The sequence below is a fragment of the Nicotiana tomentosiformis genome, chromosome 4 (assembly GCF_000390325.3).
Source record: "Nicotiana tomentosiformis chromosome 4, ASM39032v3, whole genome shotgun sequence".
Taxonomy (NCBI): Eukaryota; Viridiplantae; Streptophyta; class Magnoliopsida; order Solanales; family Solanaceae; genus Nicotiana; species Nicotiana tomentosiformis.
This window is the reverse complement of record NC_090815.1, coordinates 34,801,226-34,827,351: the sequence shown is the minus strand read 5'-3', so window position 1 is coordinate 34,827,351 and position 26,126 is coordinate 34,801,226. Positions and strand designations below refer to the sequence as shown.

At 37.3% G+C, this 26,126-nt stretch overlaps 1 protein-coding gene across 1 annotated transcript; it reads left to right on the top strand.

The window, feature by feature from the left end:
- On the top strand, positions 1-25,083 carry LOC104113139 (transcription factor bHLH30). Its single transcript, XM_009623240.4, has 3 exons — positions 1-286; positions 631-1,028; positions 24,542-25,083. The coding sequence occupies exons 2-3, from the start codon at positions 675-677 to the stop codon at positions 24,983-24,985; spliced, it is 798 nt and encodes a 265-aa protein (XP_009621535.1). The 5' UTR covers positions 1-286; positions 631-674; the 3' UTR covers positions 24,986-25,083.
- Positions 25,084-26,126: the final 1,043 nt, after the last annotated feature.

Genomic DNA, 26,126 nt, shown 5'->3' with positions numbered 1-26,126 from the left:
GAAGAACAAGTGGAAGGCACACAAGGCCAATAAATTATCAAAACCCTTAGATATCACACATCAAAGCAAAGGTCTGTCTTTTTCTCTTTCCTTGAACTCTTACACTCCCCTTTTTACCACAAAGGAAGTAGAATCCAAGTTTTTGATCCCCGGCCTTCTCTTTATTATTCTTACTTTTCGACTTTGTGTAAAAAGAAGAGAGAGGATTGTCGAACAAGCCTAAAGTTCTTCAACTTCAAACTTGTTTTGTAGCGGTAGATGAAAACATACACTTCAACTCATAAAGGTATATATACAGGATCAATGATTTAACTTTTATATATATAACAATACAAAGATATTTTACACTTATAGCAGGTAACATATTTTATTTTTCATGTTATTAATTTCATCGTTTCTGGATATGATTGCACGTAGTTATCATTCGGAAACTTTTGTTAATTAAGCTCTTCTCATCTATATTGGCTAATAGTACTGTAACTGTTAGTATAAAATAAATTAAATGATATATATATATATATATATATATATATATATATATATATATATATATATAAAGTAGGCTCTATGTTATACATGTGTGATAAGATGAAGAAAATTGTCCTAAAACCTTTAGATATTCTTAATCAGGGTTTCCAAGAAAAACTACTTGATCAACAATCATATATACATATATGGATGAAGCTGGAAATATATCAGGAGGATTTATGTTCCCAGAAATGTCTCCACTTCTCCCATGGACTGTCCCTCAAAGCTTCAATACTCTTCACTTTCCGAGCAACCAAGTTCATTACCACGATCCATTTAATCTTTTTCCACCAGTACCATCACCTTATGGAGGTTTATTCAACAGAAGATCATCTCCTTTTGGTCTCCAAGATGAGCTGCAGAAAGTGAGTGCTCAAGAAATAATGGATGTCAAAGTTCTTGCTGCCTCAAAAAGCCACATTGAAGCTGAAAGGAGACGTAGAGAAAGAATTAATAATCATCTTGCTAAACTCCGAAGCCTTCTTCCCAGCACTACAAAAGTAAGTTAAGCCAAATTAATGTTGCATGTTATTTCATTCTCATCCCTACAAACTTATTGTTATTTTGTGGTTTGAATTATTTCCTTATATTCTTAGAAAACCCTTAATCCCTATAGGTTTAGGAAAATTCGTTGTCCTAATAGATTCGGGAAAGGAAAACCTATAGCCCTTGTCAAATTGGAAAACCTTTCTCTTATAGGTTTGAGACTATTTGGGATCTATATATAGGGATTGTAGTTGAGGATTCTATAGATTGTATTGTGCTTTTTTTTTTTCATTCATAGTGAAAAACTCTTTCTCTGCTTCTGCCACGAGGATTAGGCTTAGCCGAATCTCGTTAAATTTTTGTGTTGATTTTTTCTTCTCTATTTGCTTTGTGTGTGATTGTGTGCTAGTTAACCTACGATCTTCCGCAATAATTGGTATCAGAGCAAAGTTCGGGTTTCTACATATAATCTAGGGTTAAGATGTGTTCATCATCTTCAACAAAGTTACTAAGTAGAGAAATTTGACGAAGGTTCTAGTTTCAGTCTATGGAAGATTAGGATGAAATCATCCCTGGTGTTACAAGGGTTATGTAAGGCAATTAATGAGGATTTTCCTAAGTTGACAGAGACAAAGAAGGCACACCTGAAGGAGAGGGCTTTGAGTGCGATTTTCATGAGCGTTACAGATAGCGTTTCGGAAAATTGCTGAAGAAACTTCTGAAGCAACAACATGGAAGAAGCTGGTAGATCTGTATTCTAAGAAATCGCTAACAAACCGCCTCTACTTGAAAAAAAGGTTATACAATCTTTGTATGAACGAAGTTAATCCTATTAAAACTTACCTTGATGAGTTTAATTCAATTATAATGCATGTGAAGAACGTGGATATCAAATTGAGAGTGAGGATCAAGCCTTGATTGTATTATGTTCTTTACCACCGTCTTATGATACTTTTACCGATACGCTGCTATATGGGAAAGATAATATTTCACTAGAAGATGTTAGTAATGCACTAAAATTTAAAGAGTTGAAAAGGAGCTTTTCAGACAACAAAATTGAGGGCGAAAGTCTTGTGATTAGAGGAAGAACACAACAAAAGGACTTTAATAAGAAAAAGTCAACAGCCAGATCAAAGTCTAGAGCAAGGAAGCAAAACTGTGATGAGTGCGGGGAGCAAGGCCACTACAAGAGAGGTTGTCCTAAGCTGAAGGAGAAAATAGGGAAGCAGGAAATAGATAATTCGGCGAATATGGTTGACACTGGCAATAATTCGGATGATAGTGACTATGTAGGGGAAGTTTGTGCTGTGAGTTCTAGTCATGGGTAGAATTCTTGGGTTCTTGATTCTGGTGTTACTTTTCACATGTGTCTACACAAGAATTGGTTTGCAACTTACAAGAAAATGAGTGGGACCGTCTACATGGTGTGAACACCTAATTTTTGACCTCACCCAAATTCGATACTATTTTAGTGTAAAATATTTCTTTTAGGTCTAATCTTAATATTTTAAACTTTTATCTTACTCTTAATAGGTTTTATTTGAAAAAATAAATATTAAAAACTAAAAAAAAATATATTCACATTCTTAGGGTCTAAGTTTATTTCTATTTACAAGAGAAAAGAAAATTTACAAAAAATATTTGGTTTCTTTTAATTAGAATTCAAATAAGTATGATATGGTATCTTTTCTTAGTATTATTTAAATTATATGCAAATATTTAATTTTTTTATATTTTTCTTAGTCTAAAAGAAGTGGGTTCATATTTTTATTTATGTATTTTACCTTACCTTTTCTTTAAATAAAAGAAGTAAATAAAATAACATATTTTTAATAAATAAAAAAAAAAAGAGATCTTACCCAATTCCCAACTTTCCCACTTCCCCCAACTTCCCTCACATCTCACCCCACTCCCTCACATCTCCATCTGCACACACAATATATGAACCACGTTCCCCCACTCCAAATGAGAGGGAAAAAAAAATACTACTAATATTATTCCCTATAAAAAGAAAAAAAAAGGAGGAAGAGAGGGGGGAGATTTGGAAAAAAGAGCTAAGCACCCATGAATATATATGAGTTCTCGGTTGGGTTTGTGGTTGCTGATCAAGCTTATTTTGTGGTTAGCAATCTTCGGATTCTTGTTGCATCTTCGTTCGAATTGAAATTGTTGGGACGTTGGAGTTGTATTTGCGGATATTCCTTGTATTATTGAAAGAAAAATTCTGCTTTCAAGGTTAGTCTGGATTCTCATTTTTAGTAGTATTCATTATAAATTTTTTATGGTTTAAATGTCTGAGTTGTATGCAGTAATATGGTACTTTTTATTCTAGTTTATTCATCTCAAATTTGAGAGTTCATGTCGAGATCTCATTGATGCCTTTTACTACACTCCCCTCGTCTGTTTTCTTTTCTGTCTTATATCTTTGCTTAAATTAGTGTGATGTAAAATTTTGTTAAAAGAAGAAGCAAATGTTCGCTCCTGGCCGGTTTCGTAAGCTAAAGAAATCAATGATGAGAATTTTGTACCATTTTCTCTAGAATTGTAGGCTTGAAGATAATTTAAAGGATTTCAAAATTACTATATGTCTTCTACCTCACTTTATTAACTCTTACCTGTTACTGGCCTTTTTCCATGTATTTTGGTGTTTGTTATTGCGATTAGCGTGTGAATTTGGATGTTTGAATTGTTTAAAGATAAGGCGTGAAGTTAAAATTTATTTTGTTTCACAAGTCTCATAATGTTTGTAGCGTCAACCATAGAAGAATAAATATGGGGTAATAAGTTCCATTGTACAGTTATTAAATTGTATGACATTTTGGTCTTGGATAGCTACTGTTGAGAAAGAAGGAACTAAAAACTTTTGACTGGTTAATTATATTAAATTAAATATTAGGTGTTGGCTTTATTTGATAATTTAGGTCATTAGTTAGTTTCTTTTTTTTTATGTCATGCAGTAGATTTGTTTGGGATGATTTTTTTTTTTTTTTTTTTTGAATTCATTAAGTATTAACGTGACGCTAGGTGGAGTATTTAGCTACTTTAGTCTAAAACAAAATCTGTAGGTATTATGATTTGTTAACTTTAGCAATAAATTACTAAACAAATTATGAATTTAGTAATAATTTACTGCGTGAAGGTATTATGAACTGTAGGTATTATGAATTCATTGGGCCAAATAAATTACTTCCGGTTTCGAAGTAATAATTCACACGTGTAATTCACTCGTCAATAATTCATAGCTAAATTACATCACCTTTCTCGTCCATAACTTTAGCTTCACAATAATATCAAAACTTCTTTTTTTTTAGGAAAAATAATTCTTAATTCATAGAATACTTTAGGTACTTAATCTATTATCATGATTGTGTACACGTTCGCGTGACATAATTATGATTTCCAAAAGAAATCAAGGTATGCGTTCGCGCGACTTTGGCCAAACAATCTTGATAATAATAAAGCGTTAGTAATTGTGTACACGCATGCGCGGCATGATTCTTAACCTACCAAACAAAACGAATATATGTACGCATGATTCGTTTCAAGATAATTTCATAATTATGAATAATCAAGCAATTAAAAGCGGTAAAAAGATAAATGTACATAGGTTCTAAAATGAGTAATTAAATAATTTAATTAAGCCAGGTATGATTAAAGCGACCATGCTAAAACCACGGAATCCGAGAGTGCCTCACACCTTCTCTCGGGTTAACAGAATTCCTTACCCGGTCTTCTGTGTTCGCGGACCGTAAAACAGAACTTGATTTGGGATTTTAAATAAACCGGTGACTTGGGACACCAGAAATTATCTTAAGTGGCGGCTCTGAATCTAATAAATAATCCCATTTCGATTAATGTCACTTAAATTGAAAAAACTCCTTTGGCACCATTCCCCATGAAAAAAGGAGGTGTGACAGCTCTGGCGACTCTGCTGGGGACAAGATCCCAGAACTTCTAGTTCGGGGTTCAGAATTCGAGCTTATAAGATGATTTATACTTGGCTTTATTGATATGATATTATTAATGTATTTTTGAGTCTAATGTACTAATTGTCGCTTATTTACCGCTTTGATATTATTTGAACTGTATTAAATTGTCTTCTTACGCCTCCCTTCTGAGTCTTCTGAATTTATGGTGCACACGTGCGCATGGCCCACTTTTCTGTTAGAAGTCATACCAATTAGAATGAGGCTGGGTCAGTAACTAGGCCGGGTAGACTTTCGTGCTCCCGGTACGTTACCCCCACCTCGGCTCAAGCTGTCCGCTTGGGTAAGCCAGGTCTAAAACACTCCCCTTAGGATTTAAACCTAGAATAACATAGCCTCATGCCGGATCCCTAGTACGAACGTTTGTTTGCATCATGTGCATTTGACTTTGGGGACTCAACACAGGGGTTGGGTCCGTCTAGGACAGGTGTACCCGAAATTACAAGACCATCCTGATGCACCTTATGTGCTACTTGTGCATTATGTTTGATTTGGTTTGTGCATGTTGACCGGTTTCTAAAATAAAATAAAAATATAAAAATATTGAGGGAAAACCAGAAAGAAGAAAATATGAGGGATAAAATTTACCCGATTTTCGAAAATCTCAGTATTTACCCCCCCCCCCCCAAAAAAAAGCCTGAATTTTTCAAAAAACAAAAGTCATCCTATTCCTGAAATATTTACGAACTACGCGGGTCTGATTCTCACCGGATGTGAGATACGTAGGCAACCTTCATAGGGTTCGACCCCATTTTTATAAAATAACTATAAAAAAAAAATGTGTCTAGTGTTTTTTTTTAATCAAAAAACAAATAATCAGATCCAGCTTCGGTTAATCCCAAATCGTTCCTGTCGGAATAGCCTTAGAACATCTTCAAAATTGTTGAAGGGCTGTTCTCGCAAGAACGGACGTGTCTGTCAATTGGGAATAACTTTTACCATAATGCCCTTCCCCCGGCCCTAAAGCTATCCTTGAAAGTAAGAAGGGGCCATAGTTGCAAAAATAGCCACCCTTTCTTCGGTCACAATTGCAAAAATAGCCCCCCTTTTCGTTGATTTTTCTTAAAATTGAGTTATTTACAAAAGATTGTTTGCAAAAGGAGTGCATTGGTTCTGTCTCTTGAGACTAGTGTCAACCCTAACCTTAACCACCCACAGGTACAAAATGAGCACTGTCTAGAACACACAGTTCACAGTTGTAGACGAGGCTCCACTTCAGCTTCAGATGTGGTGGTATGATTTAGGAGAAGATGGTCAGAAATGGGTCACCAAGCACCTAGGAGCCCTCACAGATATTATGAAAATTAAACCACGGGACGATTTGATTGAGGCACTAGTGACTTTTTGGGACCCTGTTCACAATGTTTTTCGCTTCTCTGATTTTGAGCTAACTCCCACTTTAGAAGAGATAGCTGGATATTCCGGATTTGGCAGGGATTTGAGAAACCAGGAGCTCATATTCCCGAGGGCTCTTTCTGTACACAGATTATTCGATCTTCTGAACATCAGTAAGCAAATTAGAAAGACCAACGTAGTCGAAGGGTGTTGTTCTTTCTACTTCCTGTACTCTAGGTTCGGGCAGCCAAATGGGTTTGAAATGCATGAAAAGGGCCTTAACAACAAGCAAAACAAAGACACATGGCAGATTCATCGTCGCTTCGCCTTCATAATGGCGTTTTTGGGAATTATGGTCTTCCCAAACAAGGAGCGGACAATTGATACCCGCATAGCCAGGGTTGTACAGGTCCTCACTACCAAAGAACATCACACTCTTACCCCGATCATTCTATCAGACATTTATCGGGCGTTGACTTTGTGCAAGTCCGGGGCAAAATTCTTCGAAGGGTGCAATATTTTGTTACAAATGTGGTTGATTGAGCATCTCCGACATCACCCCAAGTTCATGAGCTATGGTCCGAACAAGGACAATTTCATTGAGAGTTACGAAGAAAGAGTAAAAGATTACAACTCTCCAGAAGGGGTGGAAGCCTGGATATCCCACCTAAGATCTTTAAATGCAAGTCAAATTGAGTAGACTTTGGGATGGCTCCAGCTAAGAGAGGTGATACACATGTCAGCCCTAAAAAGTTATTTGTTGTTGTTGGGTTTGAGAAGTGTCCAGCCGTATGCGCCACATAGAGTTCTAAGACAGCTAGGAAGGTACCAAGTAGTACCTAAGGATAAAGATTTGAGTGTGCAAGTTATTGAGCTACACCACGAAGCCCCACTCCCCGAGGCTTTAATCCAGCAAATTTGGAATGGTTGTTGCTACTTGAAATATGATACTCAGGTGCCAGATCCTGCGAGAAGTGAGGTAGATCCGGGTTATGCTATATGATTTGGGAAGAGGTCTCACGTGGATGATGTGCCAGAGCCCAAAAGGCCCACAAAAAGGCCGCATGTTCAAGCCTTTGATGATAAAATCCAAGAACGGTTGGTTTGGGGTGAACGGGAAAAGGGATACAAAACAACTATTCATGTCTTAGAAGAAAGGCTGAGAAACCTCAATTTTGAGAAAGACTTGCAAGAACAAGAAGCCGAAGGGGAAAAGAAGAGTCTGATCTGCAAAAATGAAGCCCTTCATGCTCAACTTCAACAGATGAAGAAAGCCTCTGATGTGCTAGTGAGAAGTTGGAAAGACCAGAGAACCATTGCCAATCTGATGGAAAAAGTGCAAGATTATGACTCCCTCTTGGCAAAGACTGAAAAGTCGTTGGACAAAGCCAATGAAAAGATCGTACAGCTAAATGAGAAGGCCTAATCAAGTAAGGATCGCCAAGTAACACAATTTGAAGAAAAGAGGGCTCAATTCGAGAGAGAGAAGGCCTATTGGGTACGTTCAGAAGCTCAGCTCCATGCACAGTTGGAAGAAATGAGAAGGTACAATAGAGAATACCAGCATGCAGATTTTGATAGGGAGATTGCTCAGGCGAGACTCGAGCAGGCTAGACTTCGGGCTCAGTTGGAGTCAGCCTTAGATCGTGAGGTCCATATAAGGGAGATAGCCACCACTCGCCAGCAGCAGTTACAAGAACGAGACCAGAATTTCCAGTACTTCAAAGAGCAAGTTCATAATTTGGCTATTTATACCGCTCAAAGTTATGTGAACTGCCAAGGGATTGATTATGAGAAGTTTTTGGAGCATGCACCTACTTTTGCCCGTCATCTTGCAGCAGAGTTAGAAAGGATGTACCATACATTAGGGGGTCAACCAGGGCAAGCCCCACCATGAGCAGATGTTCCAGTGTTTGAAAGCCAGAAGATTGTGGAGTTGAATTATAGTCGTAGTTGTTAGAACTTTTTATGTAGTAGTTATGTTTTAGTTTGAGTCATTGTTGAATCTTTAAAATCGATGTCTTTTAGTCTTGTCAGAGTTTGGTAAGTCATTTTTAATGTAATGTCCTTTCTGTTATTGTATTATTTCGTTTTGTTAAAAAAAAAAAAACTATTATTGTTTTCCCCTGAACTACGTAATGGTCTGATTCATGCGGCGTCATGATACGTAGGCAATCCTCATTGGATGCGATCATAACCATAATTAATCTAAAACAAAAAATGATAAAAAAAAAAAAAACCCCCCGTTAAATTCAAGATGAAAATAAACCAATAAATCAATAAGCCGGGATGAAACATAAAGCCTTCCAAGATCATTTTAGAAATGAAAATGGCATTAGGTGCATAACATATAATGTGTGATTAATGTCTGCAAAATGCCTAACTCTAACACGTTTGTTGTTTGTCATTTTCAAAGATAAAGTAAAACTGAGGTGGTTGGTTTGTGGTTTAAACTGGCGACTCACCCTTACAACACGAGATCAAAAGGAAAAAGTAGAATGGCAAACAACAGTGAGAATGAGTCAGATAATGATGATGTCCATGGACAATTGGTTGAACAAGGTTCAGGACTGGTTGGAGAAGTAAGAGTGTTGAAGCAACAATTGGCAGAGATATACCAAGCCTGGGTGAATGGACAAGCACCGCCTTCATTACCCATAGGGCCTTCGGACAATCTTCATAATGTGTCAGTTACCACTCAAGTGCCTATATCTATAACAAGTAACCCATTGTACCAACCTGGATTTAGTCCGAGCTTTAACCTTCCCACTATCCCCAGTACCTCCATTCCACGTCCTTCAATCGCACCCCTCAGAAATGACCCACCTACTATACCCATTGTCCATACTTTCACTGTCCCTCAACCGGCTCTTACTCAAAAGTCCAATAATGATCCACAGCTGGATGCTCATGATGCCCAACATTACTCTCCAGAACTGACTTTAAAGGTTCCAGATTCATACAAGCACACTCCTCATAACGTGTTCCCAATTGAGATCGAAAAGCCCGAAAAGAATATAGAACAAGAGGAAATGACCAGAAAAATGAAGAGCTTGGAACAAACCATGAGAAACATACAGGGTTTGGGGGGCCACAAGAGTGTTTCGTTTAATGATCTATGCATGTTTCCCCATGTTCATTTGCCACCCGGCTTCAAGACCCCCAAGTTTGACAAGTATGATGGGCATGGTGATCCCGTTGCCCATTTGAAGAGGTATTGTAACCAACTAAGGGGAGCGGGAGGCAAAGAAGAATTGCTCATGGCTTATTTTGGGGAAAGTTTGACAGGAATTGCTTCAGAGTGGTTCATAGATCAAGACATCTCTCACTGGCACGTTTGGAATGACATAGCTCAAGATTTTGTCCAACAGTTTCAGTACAATATTGATATAGTGCCAGACCGCTCCTCTCTCGTCAACATAAAGAAGAAACCAACAGAAAGCTTCAGAGAATATGCAATCAAGTGGAGAGAGCAGGCTGCTAGGGTCAAACCACCAATGAAAGAGGCAGAAATGATTGACTATTTTCTCCAAGCTCAGGATTCAGATTACCTCCATTACATGTTGGCCGCCATTGGTAAACCTTTTGCTGAGGCGATTAAGATTGGTGAAATAGTTGAGAATGGCATGAAGTCAGGCAAAATTGTGAGTCAGGCAGCCCTTAAGGCAACCACACAAGCAATACAAAGCGGGTCAGGCAATTTCGGAAATCGGAAAAAGAAGGAGGAAGGATCCATGATGGCATCTGGGTTCGGGGGAGTTCAAAGAGGAATATCTCCTTCTTACGTGCAATTCCAACAAGGACTATCCAATTCTCTTCAACATTATTATCCGCCTCAAGGTCCCCGATACTCAGTTCCCCTGCAACAATACACAGTGTTTAATGCTCAGGCTTATGCTAGGCCTCCCAATCACCAACAATGGCGGGCACCGATTCCACAAGGCTCCCGTTAACTCCGACCGAATTTTCAGGCACCATATAATCCTCATCCCCGACAAGAATATGTGAGAGAACAGGAGCCAAAGAAAGAGTTCACCCCAATTGGATAATCGCATACATGCCTATTTCGAAAGTTGATGCAGTTGAAGTTGATTGAACCTATTATGCCGCGTTATGTGAATCCAAATTCAAAAGGTTTTGACTCAAATGCAAGATGTGAGTATCACTCTAACACCCAAGGGCATAGTACTGAAAACTGTTGGACATTAAAGAAAGCCATTGAAAATTTGATTGAAGCAAAGGCAATTGTGGTAACAAACAATGAGGATACTCCTAATATCACAAACAATTCGCTCCCAACTCATGATAATACACATTTTATTGGGATGATTTGTGATGATCGGGATTATAAGCAGTCTGGCAAGACAGAGGTGGTTTTTAGAACCATAGGGCCAGAACCAAAAGTGATAGTAAGCCCGCCGCAATTGGCACCATTGATGGTAAAAGGTGCGAATTCTAGTTTGAACTTGGCATGTTCTGAAAAAACGATTCTCTATGTTCCTGGAAGCAAAAAAAAAGGTTGAGGTTCAATTGGGTGGGCCAAAACTTTACATCCCCGGAGGCATTCAAAAGATCATTCCGAATAATGGTTTGAGGAATATAACAGAGCCAGTCATGATTCGACCTGTTGCCCAACTCCTAGTGACAAACACAAAAGCTATTCCCTGGAATTATAACAAGACTGTCATGACATACAAAGGAAAAGAGATAGTTGAAGAAACAGGTGAAATAGGGGGCTTGACCCGCTCTGGAAGGTGTTATTCACCAGAGGAATTGAGAAAAGCTAAGCAAGCCAGGGAAAGTCACTTGCCAGTGAAAGAACCCGTTGCAGAAAAAGAAGCGGAGGAATTCTTTAAGAAGATGAAATTGCAAGACTACTCAATCATTGACCAACTAAGGAAAACTCCTGCTCAGATATCTTTGTTATCTCTGCTTTTGCATTCAGAAGAGCATCGTCGTGTGTTGATCAAAACTCTAAACGAGGCATATGTCTCAGAAAAGACAACGGTGAATCAGCTAGAAAAAATGGCTGAAAGATTCTTTGAAGTAAATAGAATTACTTTCAGCGATGATGATTTGCCTGAGGAAGGGTATGGCCACAATAGAGCTTTGCATCTTATGGTCAAATGTGAAGGGCACTACGTAAAAGGAGTCATGATTGACGGAGGCTCAAGTGTAGATGTGTGTCCTCTTTCTACTCTACAACAGCTGAACATCGACAATAACAGAATTCGAACCAGTAATGTCAGCATCAGAGCTTTTGATGGTTCAAAAAGAGACACTATTGGGGAAATCGAACTCACCATGACAATCGGCCCGGTTGATTTTAACATTGTCTTTCAAGTGTTAGATATGGAAACTTCCTATAATTTTCTTTTGGGAAGGCCGTGGATCCATATGGCCAGAGCTGTACCATCCACCCTACATCAAATGGTCAAATTTGAGTGTGACGGGCAAGAAATTATTGTTCATGGGGAGGACGACTCATCCGTCTATAAAGACCCGTCCATTCCATATATAGAGGCCAACGAAGGATGTGAATCCATCATATATCAAGCATTTGAGGTGATTGAGGTGGACCAAGTGGAAGAAGGAAAACCAATTCTGTATCCCCGTCTTTCAGCCACATCTATGATGGTAGCTTCGCTGATGTTGAGGAACGGCTATGAACCAGGAAAAGGATTGGGATCCTCTCTGCAAGGAATTGTGAACCCCATTGCTCCATTTTCGAAGAAAAATACCTTTGGCTTGGGCTTTAAACCAACATCAGCTGACATAGACAGAGCCAAGGCCCGCAAAAAGAATGGTTGGAATCTGTCCAAACCAATCCCTCACATTGCCTACTCTTTTGTCAAGCCACAATTTGAAGAAGTCCAAAATCCTTCTACTCAGGATGACATTGACGGAGTTTGCCAGGGTCTCAAGGAGATGTTCTATGAGATCAATATGGTTCAAGTTGGGGAGGGCCCTAGCCGTGCAAGTGTTCAACTGATTGGTCCAGATACCTCGCTCAGCAACTGGGAAGCAACTCCTCTTCCCATCAGGAAGGAGTCTTGGTAGCCTGTTTTGTTGTTTTTTCTGTATTTGGATTATTTTAAGGGTTGTAATCCAGATATTTTAGTTTAATTGCTTTGCTATGATGTTAACCCTTCTATCCTTTCAAATTCAATGAAATGAAGTTCCATTTTCGTAGTAAAATTCTATCTTTTTATTTCCCTAATTTTTGTTATTTTTTTTTATCATTTTCAGTTTCGATAATGCTGGCTTTAAAAATATGACATGCATGCGGAATTCATGCCCAGATCCTAAAAAGCTGTCTAATCTCGAAATAATGAATCAAGAAGTTGAGTATGACGAAGATGAGGCTTTTAGAGAAATGAAAAGGCAATTGGATCAATTTGAGAATAAGCCTAAGCCTAACTTAAATGAAACTGAGGCAATTAACCTGGGAAGCCCTGAAGAAACCAGAGAAACAAAAATAAGCATTCATACTGAACAAAAGACGAGAGATGCCATAATTCAAGTTTTGTTCGAGTACAGAGTCATTGCTTGGTCGTATGATGACATGCCGGGTTTGAGTGCCGATCTAGTGGTCCATAAGCTTCCCACACATTCTAATTTTGCACCAATCCAGCAAAAACAAAGGAAGTTTAAGACAGACATGAGTGATAAGATTAAAGAAGAAATCACGAAGCAACTAAGTGCAAATGTGATCAGGGTCGTTCGATACACTACATGGTTAGCAAATGTTGTGCCAGTGCCAAAGAAGGATGGGAAAATCAGAGTTTGTGTTGACTACAGGGATTTAAACAAAGCAAGTCCAAAGGACAACTTTCCCTTACCCAACACTCATATCCTTGTTGATAATTGTGCTAAACATGAAATCCAATCTTTTGTGGATTGTTATGCCGGATATCACCAAATTCTAATGGATAAAGAAGATGCAGAAAAGACCGCCTTCACAACTCCATGGGGAACTTATTGTTATAGGGTCATGCCATTCGGTTTAAAGAATGCAGGGGCAACTTACATGAGAGCCATGACTACCATATTCCATGACATGATGCATAAAGAGATTGAAGTGTACGTTGATGATGTGATCATTAAGTCGAGAACACAAGCTTACCATGTGCAAGACTTGAAAAGGTTCTTTGAAAGGCTACGAAGGTACAATCTCAAACTCAATCCAGCCAAATGTGCATTTGGAGTTCCTTCTGGGAAGCTTTTGGGTTTTATAGTTAGTCGAAGAGGCATTGAGTTAGATCCCTCCAAGATAAAGACCATTCGAGAGCTGCCTCCCCCGAAGAACAAAACAGAAGTCATGAGTTTACTCGGGAGGTTGAATTACATTAGCAGGTTCATCTCGCAGCTTACAACCACATGTGAGCCTATTTTTAAGTTGTTGAAAAAGAACGCCGCTATCAAGTGGACAGATGAGTGCCAAGAAGCTTTTGATAAGATCAAGGAATATTTGTCAAATCCCCCTGTTTTGGTCCCGCCGGAACCTGATAGGCCTCTGTTTTTATATCTGTCAGTAATGGATAGTTCCTTTGGTTGTGTTCTGGGTCAACATGATGCCACAGGCAAAAGGGAACAAGCAATATATTATTTGAGCAAAAAGTTCACCACTTATGAGGCCAAATACACTCTTTTGGAAAGAACATGTTGCGCTTTAACCTGGGTCGCCCAGAAGCTTAGGCATTATCTTTTGGCCTATACAACTTACCTCATATCCCGAATGGATCCCCTGAAGTACATCTTTCAGAAGCCGATGCCAACTGGCAAATTAGCAAAATGGCAAATCTTGCTCACAGAGTTTGATATTGTTTATGTCACTCGCACTGCCATGAAGGCACAAGCTTTGGCTGATCATCTGGCAGAAAACCCGGTTGATGATGAGTATGAGTCTTTGAACACATATTTCCCAGATGAAGAGGCTAATTTAGTTGAAGAAGTAGTCCAAGATGACAGTCAAATTTGGAAACTATACTTTGATGGGGCTGTCAACATCAAAGGCGTAGGGATTGGGACAATTCTGGTATCACCTACTGGGCAACATTACCCTGCCACAGCGCGACTTCGTTTTTTCTGTACAAACAACACAGCAGAATATGAAGCTTGCATCATGGGTCTGAACATGGCAATAAACCTAAATGTGCATGAATTGTTGGTGATGGGAGATTAAGATTTGCTTATTCGGCAGGCTCAAGGTGATTGGGAGACTCGAGACATCAAGCTCATTCCATATAGACAATGTGTGGAGGATCTTAGCAAAAGGTTCAAGTCCATCGAATTCAGGTACATTCCCAGGTTTCACAATGAATTAGCTGATGCCTTGGCCACCCTGGCCTCAATGCTTCCATATCCGGGTAATACTCACATTGACCCATTAGAAATTCAAATTCGGGATCAACATGGTTATTGCAATACAATTGAAGTAGAACCAGATGGTGAACCATGGTATCGTGATATTAAGCAGTTTCTGAAAACAAGAGAATATCCGGAACATGCTAATAGGGATCAAAAGAGAACTATTAGGCGACTCTCTAATGGTTTCTTTTTGAGTGGGGAAATCCTATACAAAAGAACTCTGGATTTGAATTTGTTGAGATGTGTAGATGCCAAAGAAGCTGAAATGATTATGAATAAGGTGCATTCGGGAGTTTGTGGTCCGCACATGAATGGATATGTTCTAGCAAAGAAAATCCTTCGGGCAGGATATTATTGGCTTACTATGGAACGAGATTGCTTTTGTTTTGTTCGCAAGTGCCACCAGTGTCAGATTCACAGTGATTTGATTCACTCGCCTCCTTCAGAGTTGTATCCTATGTCGGCTCCTTGGCCTTTTGTTGCTTGGGGAATGGGCGCCATTGGCCCAATCGAGCCAAAAGCTTCAAATGGGCACAGATTCATCTTGGTTGCAATTGATTACTTCACCAAATGGGTGAAAGCTATTACATTGAAAGCAGTTACCAAGAAAGCAGTAGTAGACTTTGTTCACTCCAACATTATCTGTCGTTTCGGTATTCCAAAAACCATTATTACAGATAATGTTGCTAATTTGAATAGTCATCTGATGAAGGAGGTATGTGAACAATTTAAAATTGAGCATCGCAATTCTACTCCTTACCGTCCCAAAGCTAATGGAGCTGTTGAAGCTGCAAATAAGAACATCAAGAAGATTCTTAGGAAGATGATCCAAGGGTCTAGACAATGGCATGAGAAACTACCTTTTGCTCTTTTGGGATACCGGACAACTGTCTGTACATCAGTTGGCGCAATGCCCTACTTATTGGTTTATGGAACTGAAGCGGTCATACCTGCTGAAATTGAGATTCCCTCTCTCCGAATCATTGTTGAAGCAGGGATTGAGGACACTGAATGGGTGAAGTCCCGATTGGAACAGTTGAATTTGATTGATGAAAAGCATTTGGCGGCAGTTTGTTTTGGTCAGTTATACCAACAAAGAATGGCACGCGCTTACAATAAGAAAGTGCGCCCAAGAAAATTCGAGGTAGGACAACTTGTTTTGAAACGTATCTTTCCGCACCAGGAAGAAGCAAAAGGAAAGTTCGCACCGAATTGGCAAGGTCCTTACCTCGTCAAGAAAGTATTGTCAAAAGGAGCTCTACATTTAGTAGATATAGAAGGAAAGGTGACTGATATATCCGTCAACGCAGATGCGGTCAAGAGATACTATGTATGACATGGCTATGTTGGGGCATTCTTATATTTAGCATTCTCAGGTTGGGATGACGAAAGGCTATCATTCTCGCTACCCAAACACTGGTCAACCCTAGTTATCCCTTTGAAGCCTTGTTTATATTTCTTTGTTTTCCCCTCTTTTGGAACCAATGTACTTTAAAAAAAAAAAAAAAAAACCATCAAAACAAGTTCATGTTCATTGAACTACGTTCGACCTGATTCCGAAAGGATACGTAGGCAGCCTCACTCTGGGGTTCGGTCACACCAAAATAAAAATCCACATGTACCTAGTATTCAAATAAACTGGGGCATGGTTTTATTTTATTTTCGATGGTTGTTCCATCAAAATGGGTCCAAAATTGTAATTCAATTGAATATTTCTTTTTACCTTTCCCTGCTAAGACCTTCTGATCAACTTTCGAGAATGCTAAGTCAGTATACTACGGGTGATGCCTCAGTCATTGTAAAGAGAGAAAAATAAATGAGAGAGTCTTATTGGTGACAACCCTCACGGGCATTATAAGGCAATGGTGAGTTGAGAGAAAGACAAATGAGAGAGGTCAATTGGTGAAAGCCCACAAAGGGCATCATTGATCGATTTAGGTCTTCATATATCTTAGCACAAGCATGGTTAAGACAAAGAACTCAGCTTCAAAGTGAAGTTTACAACAGATTTCGAGAATTAGACGGTTCAAACGAATCAGGCATCCAGTCCAAAGTGCATGTCATGTTCATTGAAGTCAGCATATTTCCTCTAGATAAGTCCTTTCTTATTTTTTCTTCTGAAAGGGACACTTCTTGATTAAGTTGTAATATCTATTAGGTCACCTTCTTGTTTTCTTTCGCATTACTTTTTTTGAGTCCCTTTCAGTATAATCTTGTCAAAGCAAAGCAAAGAAAAGGCCGCAAAATTGGTTATAGTTTCCCCGTTATATAAAGCAAAGATTGTTGGGCATAAACCGTATAGGAAAAGGCATAAAGCCATCTGCGATTTTCCTTGACGAGAAAAAGGCTGGAAGGACTAAATAATGTTCCAAGGGTCAACAAAAGTTACTCAGTTAAAAGATTTTTGGGAAGCAAGGTTGTTTGCACCATGAACACAAATGGTGATAGGCGCAAAATGGTTAGGTTTTGATGTTGAGAAAGAAGATCTCCAGAAAGAAAAGACAGAATCTCCATGCAACTTGTACAATCATCGACGGAGTCAGTTTTTCTAACAAGTGTAATAGACGCAAGGTCAAGTCGCCCAAGAAATCAAGGCCATAAACCGACCACCATTTTAAAACTAACAAATCTTTCTTTGCTTAGAACAGGAACATAACAATTTTAGGAAACAGTTCGTGAAAAGACGAACACCACCAAGTGAAGTTCTCAAATCCTTGATTTTCTCCTAATACATGTAATCATGTTATTTTTAGTTTCATTATAGGGAATCAATACCCTATCTTCAATATAGGGTACTACATCCCCTGGTTGCATTTTTTATTGCTAACATAGGGTACGACATTCCCTAGTAGCATCTCAGAGAGCCACGAGCCTCATCTTACTGCCAAACACAGGGTACTACATCCCCTGGTTGCATTTTAGTGCCAACATAGGATACGACATTCCCTAGTAGCATCTCAGAGAGCCACGAACCTCATCTTATCACCAACACAGGGTACTACATCCCCTGGATGCATTACTTTTTGCCAACATAGGGTACAACATTCCCTAGTAGCATCTCAGAACGCCATGAGCCTCATCTTATTTCCAACACAGGGTACTACATCCCTTGTCTGCATTACTTTCTGCCAACATAGGGTATGACATTCCCTAGTAGCATCCCAGAGTGCCAAGAGCCTCACCTTATTGCCAAATAGGGTACTACATCCCCTGGCTGCCTTACTTTCTGCCAACATAGGGTACGACATTCCCTAGTAGCATCTCAAAGTGCCACGAGCCTCATCTTATTGTCAACATAGGGTACTACATCCCCTGGTTGCCTTCCTTTTTATTAACATAGGTTACGTTTTTTTTTTCAATTCTTTATTCTGCAATAGCAAATATAGTTTAATGAATTTTCAATAACTCACAAAAATTTCCTAGAGCAAACTGGGGCAGAAAATTTTTTTTGTTCGTTTTGTTTGTTTCTGATGATTTGCAGGTTATTTTTGCAAAGTACGGATTGGATGTGCAAAAAAATAAGATTCCATCTCTCGCCAGAGAAAGTGGAACGTTTGATCTCAATACCAGCCGAACCAGCTTTGACATAATGCATGCTAAGACATAGGGTCTCAAGATCCATCTTCTCGTCATCTGATCGAGAATCAAGCCTCGGAGAATATTTCATAGTTTGTTACATCGAGAGCATCAAGTTTCAGTCTAAAGTCAATGGGATAAGCAACTCAAGAATCAAGACTAGACTCCAGACGACTTTTAGATAGGAATTTTATAACTCTTAGACTTCAAGAGTATGTAATTTTCTATTCATTTTCCTGTAATAGTAGGGACCGCGGACCGGAACCTCAACGGAACTTCGCTCGATTCTCCATCTAAGCATACTCCATCACTCTTCTTCCACTTGAACTACACGTGACCTGATTCCCTTATAACCCGGGATATGTAGGCTGCCTAAAATCAAGGCTCGGTACATCTTTTTCTTTTAACTTCTTTTCCCTTTTAAATAATAGTGAGGTCAAAAATCAGTCACATTGTTCATTTTCTTTGCCTGAAAACTCTTCATGTTTCCAAGCAAAGAGGGACATGCTGTGAACACCTAATTTTTGACCGCACCCAAATTCGATACTATTTTAGTATAAAATATTTCTTTTAGGTCTAATCTTAATATTTTAAACTTTTATCTTACTCTTAATAGGTTTTATTGGAAAAAATAAATATTAAAAACTAAAAAAAAATATATTCACATTCTTAGGGTCTAAGTTTATTTCTATTTACAAGAGAAAAGAAAATTTACAAAAAATATTTGGTTTCTTTTAATTAGAATTCAAATAAGTATGATATGGTATCTTTTCTTAGTATTATTTAAATTATATGCAAATATTTAATTTTCTTATATTTTTCTTAGTCTAAAAGAAGTGGGTTCATATTTTTATTTATGTATTTTACCTTACCTTTTCTTTAAATAAAAGAAGTAAATAAAATAACATATTTTTAATTAAAAAAAAAAGAGATCTTACCCAATTCCCAACTTTCCCACTTCCCCCAACTTCCCTCACATCTCACCCCACTCCCTCACATCTCCATCTGCACACACAATATATGAACTACGTTCCCCCACTCCAAATGAGAGGAAAAAAAAAATACTACTAATATTATTCCCTATAAAAAGAAAAAAAAAGGAGGAAGAGAGGGGGGGAGATTTGGAAAAAAGAGCTAAGCACCCACGAATATATCTGAGTTCTCCGTTGGGTTTGTGGTTGCTGATCAAGCTTATTTTGTGGTTAGCAATCTTCGGATTCTTGTTGCATCTTCGTTCGAATTGAAATTGTTGGGACGTTGGAGTTGTATTTGCGGATATTCCTTGTATTATTGAAAGAAAAATTCTGCTTTCAAGGATAGTCTGGATTCTCATTTTTAGTAGTATTCATTGTAAATTTCTTATGGTTTAAATGTCTGAGTTGTATGCAGTAATATGGTACTTTTTATTCTAGTTTATTCATCTCAAATTTGAGAGTTCATGTCGAGATCTCATTGATGCCTTTTACTGCACTCCCCTCGTCTGTTTTCTTTTCTTTCTTATATCTTTACTTAAATTAGTGTGATGTAAAATTTTGTTGAAAGAAGAAGCAAATGTTCGCTCCTGGCCGGTTTCGTAAGCTAAAGAAATCAATGATGAGAATTTTGTACTATTTTCTCTAGAATTGTAGGCTTGAAGATAATTTAAAGGATTTCAAAATTACTATATGTCTTCTAACTCACTTTATTAACTCTTATTTCGAATTCATCGTTTTACCTGTTACTGGCCATTTTCCATGTATTTTGGTGTTTGTTATTGCGATTAGCATGTGAATTTGGATATTGGAATTGTTTAAAGATAAGGCGTGAAGTTAAAATTTATTTTGTTTCACAAGTCTCATAATGTTTGTAGTGTCAACCATAGAAGAATAAATATGGGGTAATAAGTTCCATTGTACAGTTATTAAATTATATGACATTTTGGTCTTGGATAGCTACTGTTGAGAAAGAAGGAACTAAAAACTTTTGACTGGTTAAATATATTAAATTAAATATTGGGTGTTGGCTTTATTTGATAATTTAGGTCATTAGTTAGTTTCTTTTTTTTTATGTCATGCAGTAGATTTGTTTGGGATGATTTTTTTTTTTTTTTTGAATTCATTAAGTATTAACGTGACGCTAGTTGGAGTATTTAGCTACTTTAGTCTAAAATAAAATCTGTAGGTATTATGATTTGTTAACTTTAGTAATAAATTACTAAACAAATTATGAATTTAGTAATAATTTACTGCGTGAAGGTATTATGAACTGTAGGTATTATGAATTCATTGAGCCAAATAAATTACTTCCGGTTTCGAAGTAATAATTCACACGTGTAATTCACTCGTCAATAATTCATAGCTAAATTACATCACCTTTCTCGTCCATAACTTTAGCTTCACAATAATATCAAAACTTCTTTTTTTTAGGAAAAATAATTCTTAATTCATAGAATACTTTAGTCACTTAATCTATTATCATGATTGTGTACACGTTTGCGTGACATAATTATGATTCCCAAAAGAAATCAAGGTACGCGTTCGCGCGACTTTGGCCAAACAATCTTGATAATAATAAAGCGTTAGTAATTGTGTACACGCATGCGCGGCATGATTCTTAACCTACCAAACAAAACGAATATATGTACGCATGATTCGTTTCAAGATAATTTCATAATTATGAATAATCAAGCAATTAAAAGCGGTAAAAAGGTAAATGTACATAGGTTCTAAAATGAGTAATTAAATAATTTAATTAAGCCAGGTATGATTAAAGCAACCATGCTAAAACCACGGAATCCGAGAGTGCCTCACACCTTCTCTCGGGTTAACAGAATTTCTTACCCGGTCTTCTGTGTTCGCGGACCGTAAAATAGAATCAAATTTTCTCGATTTGGGATTTTAAATAAACCGGTGACTTGAGACACCAGAAATTATCTTAAGTGGCGGCTCTGAATCTAATAAATAATCCCATTTCGATTAATGTCACTTAAATTGGAAAAACTCCTTTGGCACCATTCCCCGTGAAAAAAGGAGGTGTGACACATGGGAGATGATAATCCATTACCAGTAGAGGGGGTAGGTAACATCAAATTGAGAATGTTCGATGGAATTATCAGAAATATTGAGTGTTGGCATGTTCCTCGGATTAAGAGAGGTTTGATTTCTCTTTCAATTTTGGATGATGAAGGGTATAAATTTTACCCCGAGAATGGAATACTTAAAACATGTAAAAGCTATATGGTACTCATGAAGGGTAAACTGCATTCTAAATTATATCATCTCCAGGCCAGTATAGTTGAAGGGGAAAGTGTTGTAGCTTCTGACAAAAGTGATCTGAATCAGTCTCAGTTATGGCACTTTTGACTTGGTCATATGAGTGATAAGGGATCGTCTTTGTTGAGTAAGTAGAATTTGCTGAATAGGTTCAAAAATCAAGTTTTGAATTTTTGTGAGCATTGTGTTTGGTAAACAGACAAGGGTAATATTCAGCAAGAAGGTCGAGCACAAGACAAGAGACAAGTTAGATTATATACATTCAGACTTGTGGGGTCCAAACAGAGTTCCATCTAAGAGTGTTTCCAGGTATTTTATGACTTTGATTAATATTACTTAAGGATGGTGTGGGTGTATTTTCTGAAAATAAAAGATGAGGCATTTCCAACATTTGTTAAATGGAAGACGATAGTTGAGAGGTAGACGGAAAGAAAAGTTAAGCGTCTTCGAACTGACAATGGGTTGAAATTTTACAATTCTGAGTTCGATAATTTCTACAACAGAGAGGGCATAGTGAGACACCGCACTTGTGTTGGAACACCACAACAAAATGGTATTGCAGAATGTATGAACAGAACGCTTTGTGATAGGGCACGAAGCATGCTTTCACGCTCATGTGTTAGCAAGGATTTTTGGGCTGAAGCAATCAATACAACTTGTTATTTGGTCAACAGATTTCCATCCACAGCTATTGAGTTCAAAACTTCTTTGAAGATATGGTCTGGTTCGCCTGCTGATTATTCAAATTTAAGAAAATTTAGTTGTCCTGCTTATGCTCATGTGAGGGATGGAAAAATTGAGCCGAGGGAAAAGAAGTGTATATTTCTAGGGTATACAACTGGAGTGAAAGGTTATAGGTTATGGTGCACAGATCAAAAGACTCCGGGGCTAATTATCATTAAGGATGTAACATTCAATGAATCTGCCTCACTAGACAGTCAGAGGGAGAAGGCAATAGCAGAAATAGATCATGGTGTCAGTGACCGCATAGAGCTAGAAATTGAATCTCCACTAGCTCAGCCCAGTAGTTCTAAAGGAGAGGAAGTGGAAGAGGTGCAAAACATTGATCGATATGATAATGTTGATGCACATGCGCAACAATCATATAGCATTGCAACAGGCAGAGAGAAGAGAGTGATCAACCGACCGCAAAGGTTTGCAAACGTAGTTGATGAGAATCTTCTTAGATATACGAATCATGTGGGATTTGCTTTGGCGGTTGTAGGAACCGTTGATGCGTTTGAGTGTTATAGCTATCCAAAGCTATTTCGGGAACAGAACCAAATCGACAGATTAGTGCTATGGCTGAAGATATTGAGTCTCTTAACAAGTTTAGACGTTGCCTAGACTTGGTTGATGTGTGCGGCAATGGGTAGAGCCCTCGCAAGGGCTGAGGGCAAAGTAGAGAGACGTTGTTCCTGTTAATGAAAAGCATTCAAGCCAAGGGGAAGATTTGTTATTTTGTGGCTTGAATTGTTTTATTATATTTTTAGAAAACTCATAATCCCGGTTTAGGAAAACTCATTGTTCTAATAGATTTGGGAAAGGAAAACATATAGTCCTTGTCAAACTGAAAAACCTTTCTCTTATAGGGTTGAGACTATTTGGGATATATATATATATGAGTTGTAATTGGGGATTCTATAGATTGTATTGTGTTTTTTTTCTCATTCATAGGGGAAAACTTTCTCTGCTTCTGCCCCGAGGATTAGGCTCAGCCGAACCTCATTAAATCGTTGTGTTGATTTTTCTTCTTTATTTGCTTTGTGTGTGATTGTATGCTAGTTAACCCACGATCTTCCGCAACACTTATTTGCTTAGTTAATACTCCCTCTCTTTCATTTTAGATGACACACTTACTTTATTTGTCCGTTTCAAAAATAATGACACATTTCTACAATTGAAAATAATTTAACTTTAAACTCTTCATTTTACCCTTGATGAGAAGCTTTTATAACCACACAAATATCATGATCCCACAAAGCTTTTACCCCTTAAGCTTTTCTGACCACAAGTTTTAAAGTTTTTTTTTTCTTCTTAACTCTGTGCCGAGTCAAACTATCTCATCCAAATGGAAATGGAGGGAGTATTGTTTGCTCATTTATTTATAAATAAATTTTCTTTTTGTTTTTAATTTAAAGTTTTAGATCCTCCAAGATACTAATCTGGATAGGTATTTAACCTAATAATTGTACTTATTAATATATTAAGCAATTAAATTTGTATTTCTAGGCCACAAGTCCACAAGCAATCGATTCTATCCAAATTGTAAAACTTTTTGGTTTAGTTTAGTTATTCATGTTAATTTGGGTAACTATCTGTAGTTTGTCTGCTCTTTGAAAAAATTCTCTATATTTAGTTTGACTAAACCAAAATCTGTCTTTTACTTGAATGCTGTTATTTTATTAGTGTTTGGAGAAGTTCTTGAAAACTTCAAACTAGACTTCCAAGAAACCAATTTACCAATTAATCTTCAATTATCACTCTACCAAAACTACCATTTATGACAAATCTCATGTTTTCATTTTTTATTTTATTTTATAAAAATCATGCATGATGAATGTTGTTAGAATTATTTAACCAGCTCAACTAAAAGTTCAAAGTATTAGGGAGATCACATGTATTTTTACTCTTCATTCAACTTAACGTGATGCAATTACTATTTGGAGGCTCAAATAATTTTTTTCGTATTCGTTTTTAAATATATTAAATTATTAATTATTGTGACTTATGGTACTATCTTTCTAAATATATAAATTTTATTTCGAAAATCAGAAGATTCTATGCCCAATTCAAATTGAAAACTAGATAGCCTGACAATGGTATTCCGAATCACGTCACATAAAGTGGTTTTAACATATGACATATTTATTTAATAATTTCTTTGACATTCTCTCTCTCTCTCTCTCTCTATATATATATATATATATATATATATATATATATATATATATGTACCATGTTCATAGTTTTCATTGGAGGCATCTTTTATTTTTTTTGTTATTCCAGACGGATAAAGCATCATTGCTAGCTGAGGTAATACAACATGTGAAGGAGCTCAAGAGACAAACGTCACAAATAACTGATACAAATCCAGTCCCAACTGAGATGGACGAACTAACAGTTGATAATTATTCGTCTGACGAAGAAGGAAACTTTGTGATCAAGGCTTCATTGTGCTGTGAAGATAGGTCTGATCTTTTGCCTGACCTTATCAAGACTTTGAAATCTTTAAGGCTAAGAACATTAAAAGCTGAAATAACAACACTTGGTGGACGTGTTAAAAATGTGTTATTCGTAACACATGGAGATCAAGAAGACTCGAACAGTATTAATGATGATCAACTGCAATATTCTATAAGCTCAATACAAGAAGCACTAAAAGCAGTGATAGAGAAATCTAGTGGGACTTCAGGGAGTGTTAAGAGACAAATTAAAGGACTACTAACATAAGTATTCTTGAACACAGATCTCTCTAGGGTTCGATATCCTTCTTAGGGAATGGAATTGTAGTAGAATAGTAAATATTTCTTTTTATCAGAGGTCTCGGGTTCGAGCTTTAAGTATGGAATCCTCTCTATTTATCTACACTTTTGATTTTTTCATAAATCATTTAAGTTAAAAAGTCAGGTTCTTAGGAAAATCTAGGAGCACTCATATTAACATCAACCATTGTAGCTTGCACAAACAAGAAGCAGAGGTATAATTCACAAAGTAGAAGTAGAAATGTTTATGCAAATCGCAATGACCCATAAACACAAAGAGATACTTCTCTGTTCAATTTGAGAGAAAACAAATGAGAATTTATCATGAATTGACAAGTTTTTATGCTAGTTGCCAGCCTACCGCAACCCTCCTCTTTTATCCCGGCTTGAGACCGGTAATATGAGGAATCTCACTGATCACGCCCAACTATGCCTCCTAAGAGGTCTAGCAATCGTTGCAAATATAATCCGGTTTACAAGTCCGAAGTCAAATCCCACAGGGGATTAACCTATTAATCACAACCACTAGTTTCACAAGAATTCAAGTAATCAACCTTCAAACATATTAAATATCGATTTGAGTGTGTATTAACTAAGAGAAGAGTAATTAAAATGCAGTAATTTATAACTAATAGAGCAAATGTTGTAGACAAGATTGGAAGAGTCGAGGGTTATGATTTTCCCTATTGTCTGAATCTTCCCCGCTACGTTTTCTATAATTACGCCTAAGTATTCTCTACCGATTGTGAGTACTTTGGGTGTCCTAATTCTCTTTCAAGAAACTACCACAATTTATTAGACGTATTCTTCCGAACTACGCTAGCTGACACTAGTTTACCGCTTACTATGATCGCACCAAGATTTCGTTATTCCTAATCCCTCTTTAAACCTTTCGTATTTATTCCTCATATATGCTAGGAGTGATGTTGTTCAACAACTACCTAAATGTGTACCCTTTTTCAAGCAATAGACACTAAATATGTACAGTCAATTGAGAGCTCTTCAATCAACTACAATAAAAACGTAGTTGAACAAGTAGAGAAAAATCAAAGGTAAATTTATATTAAACGCAGTAGAAAATTATCCTCCAATAGGTTTCATCAAACCCT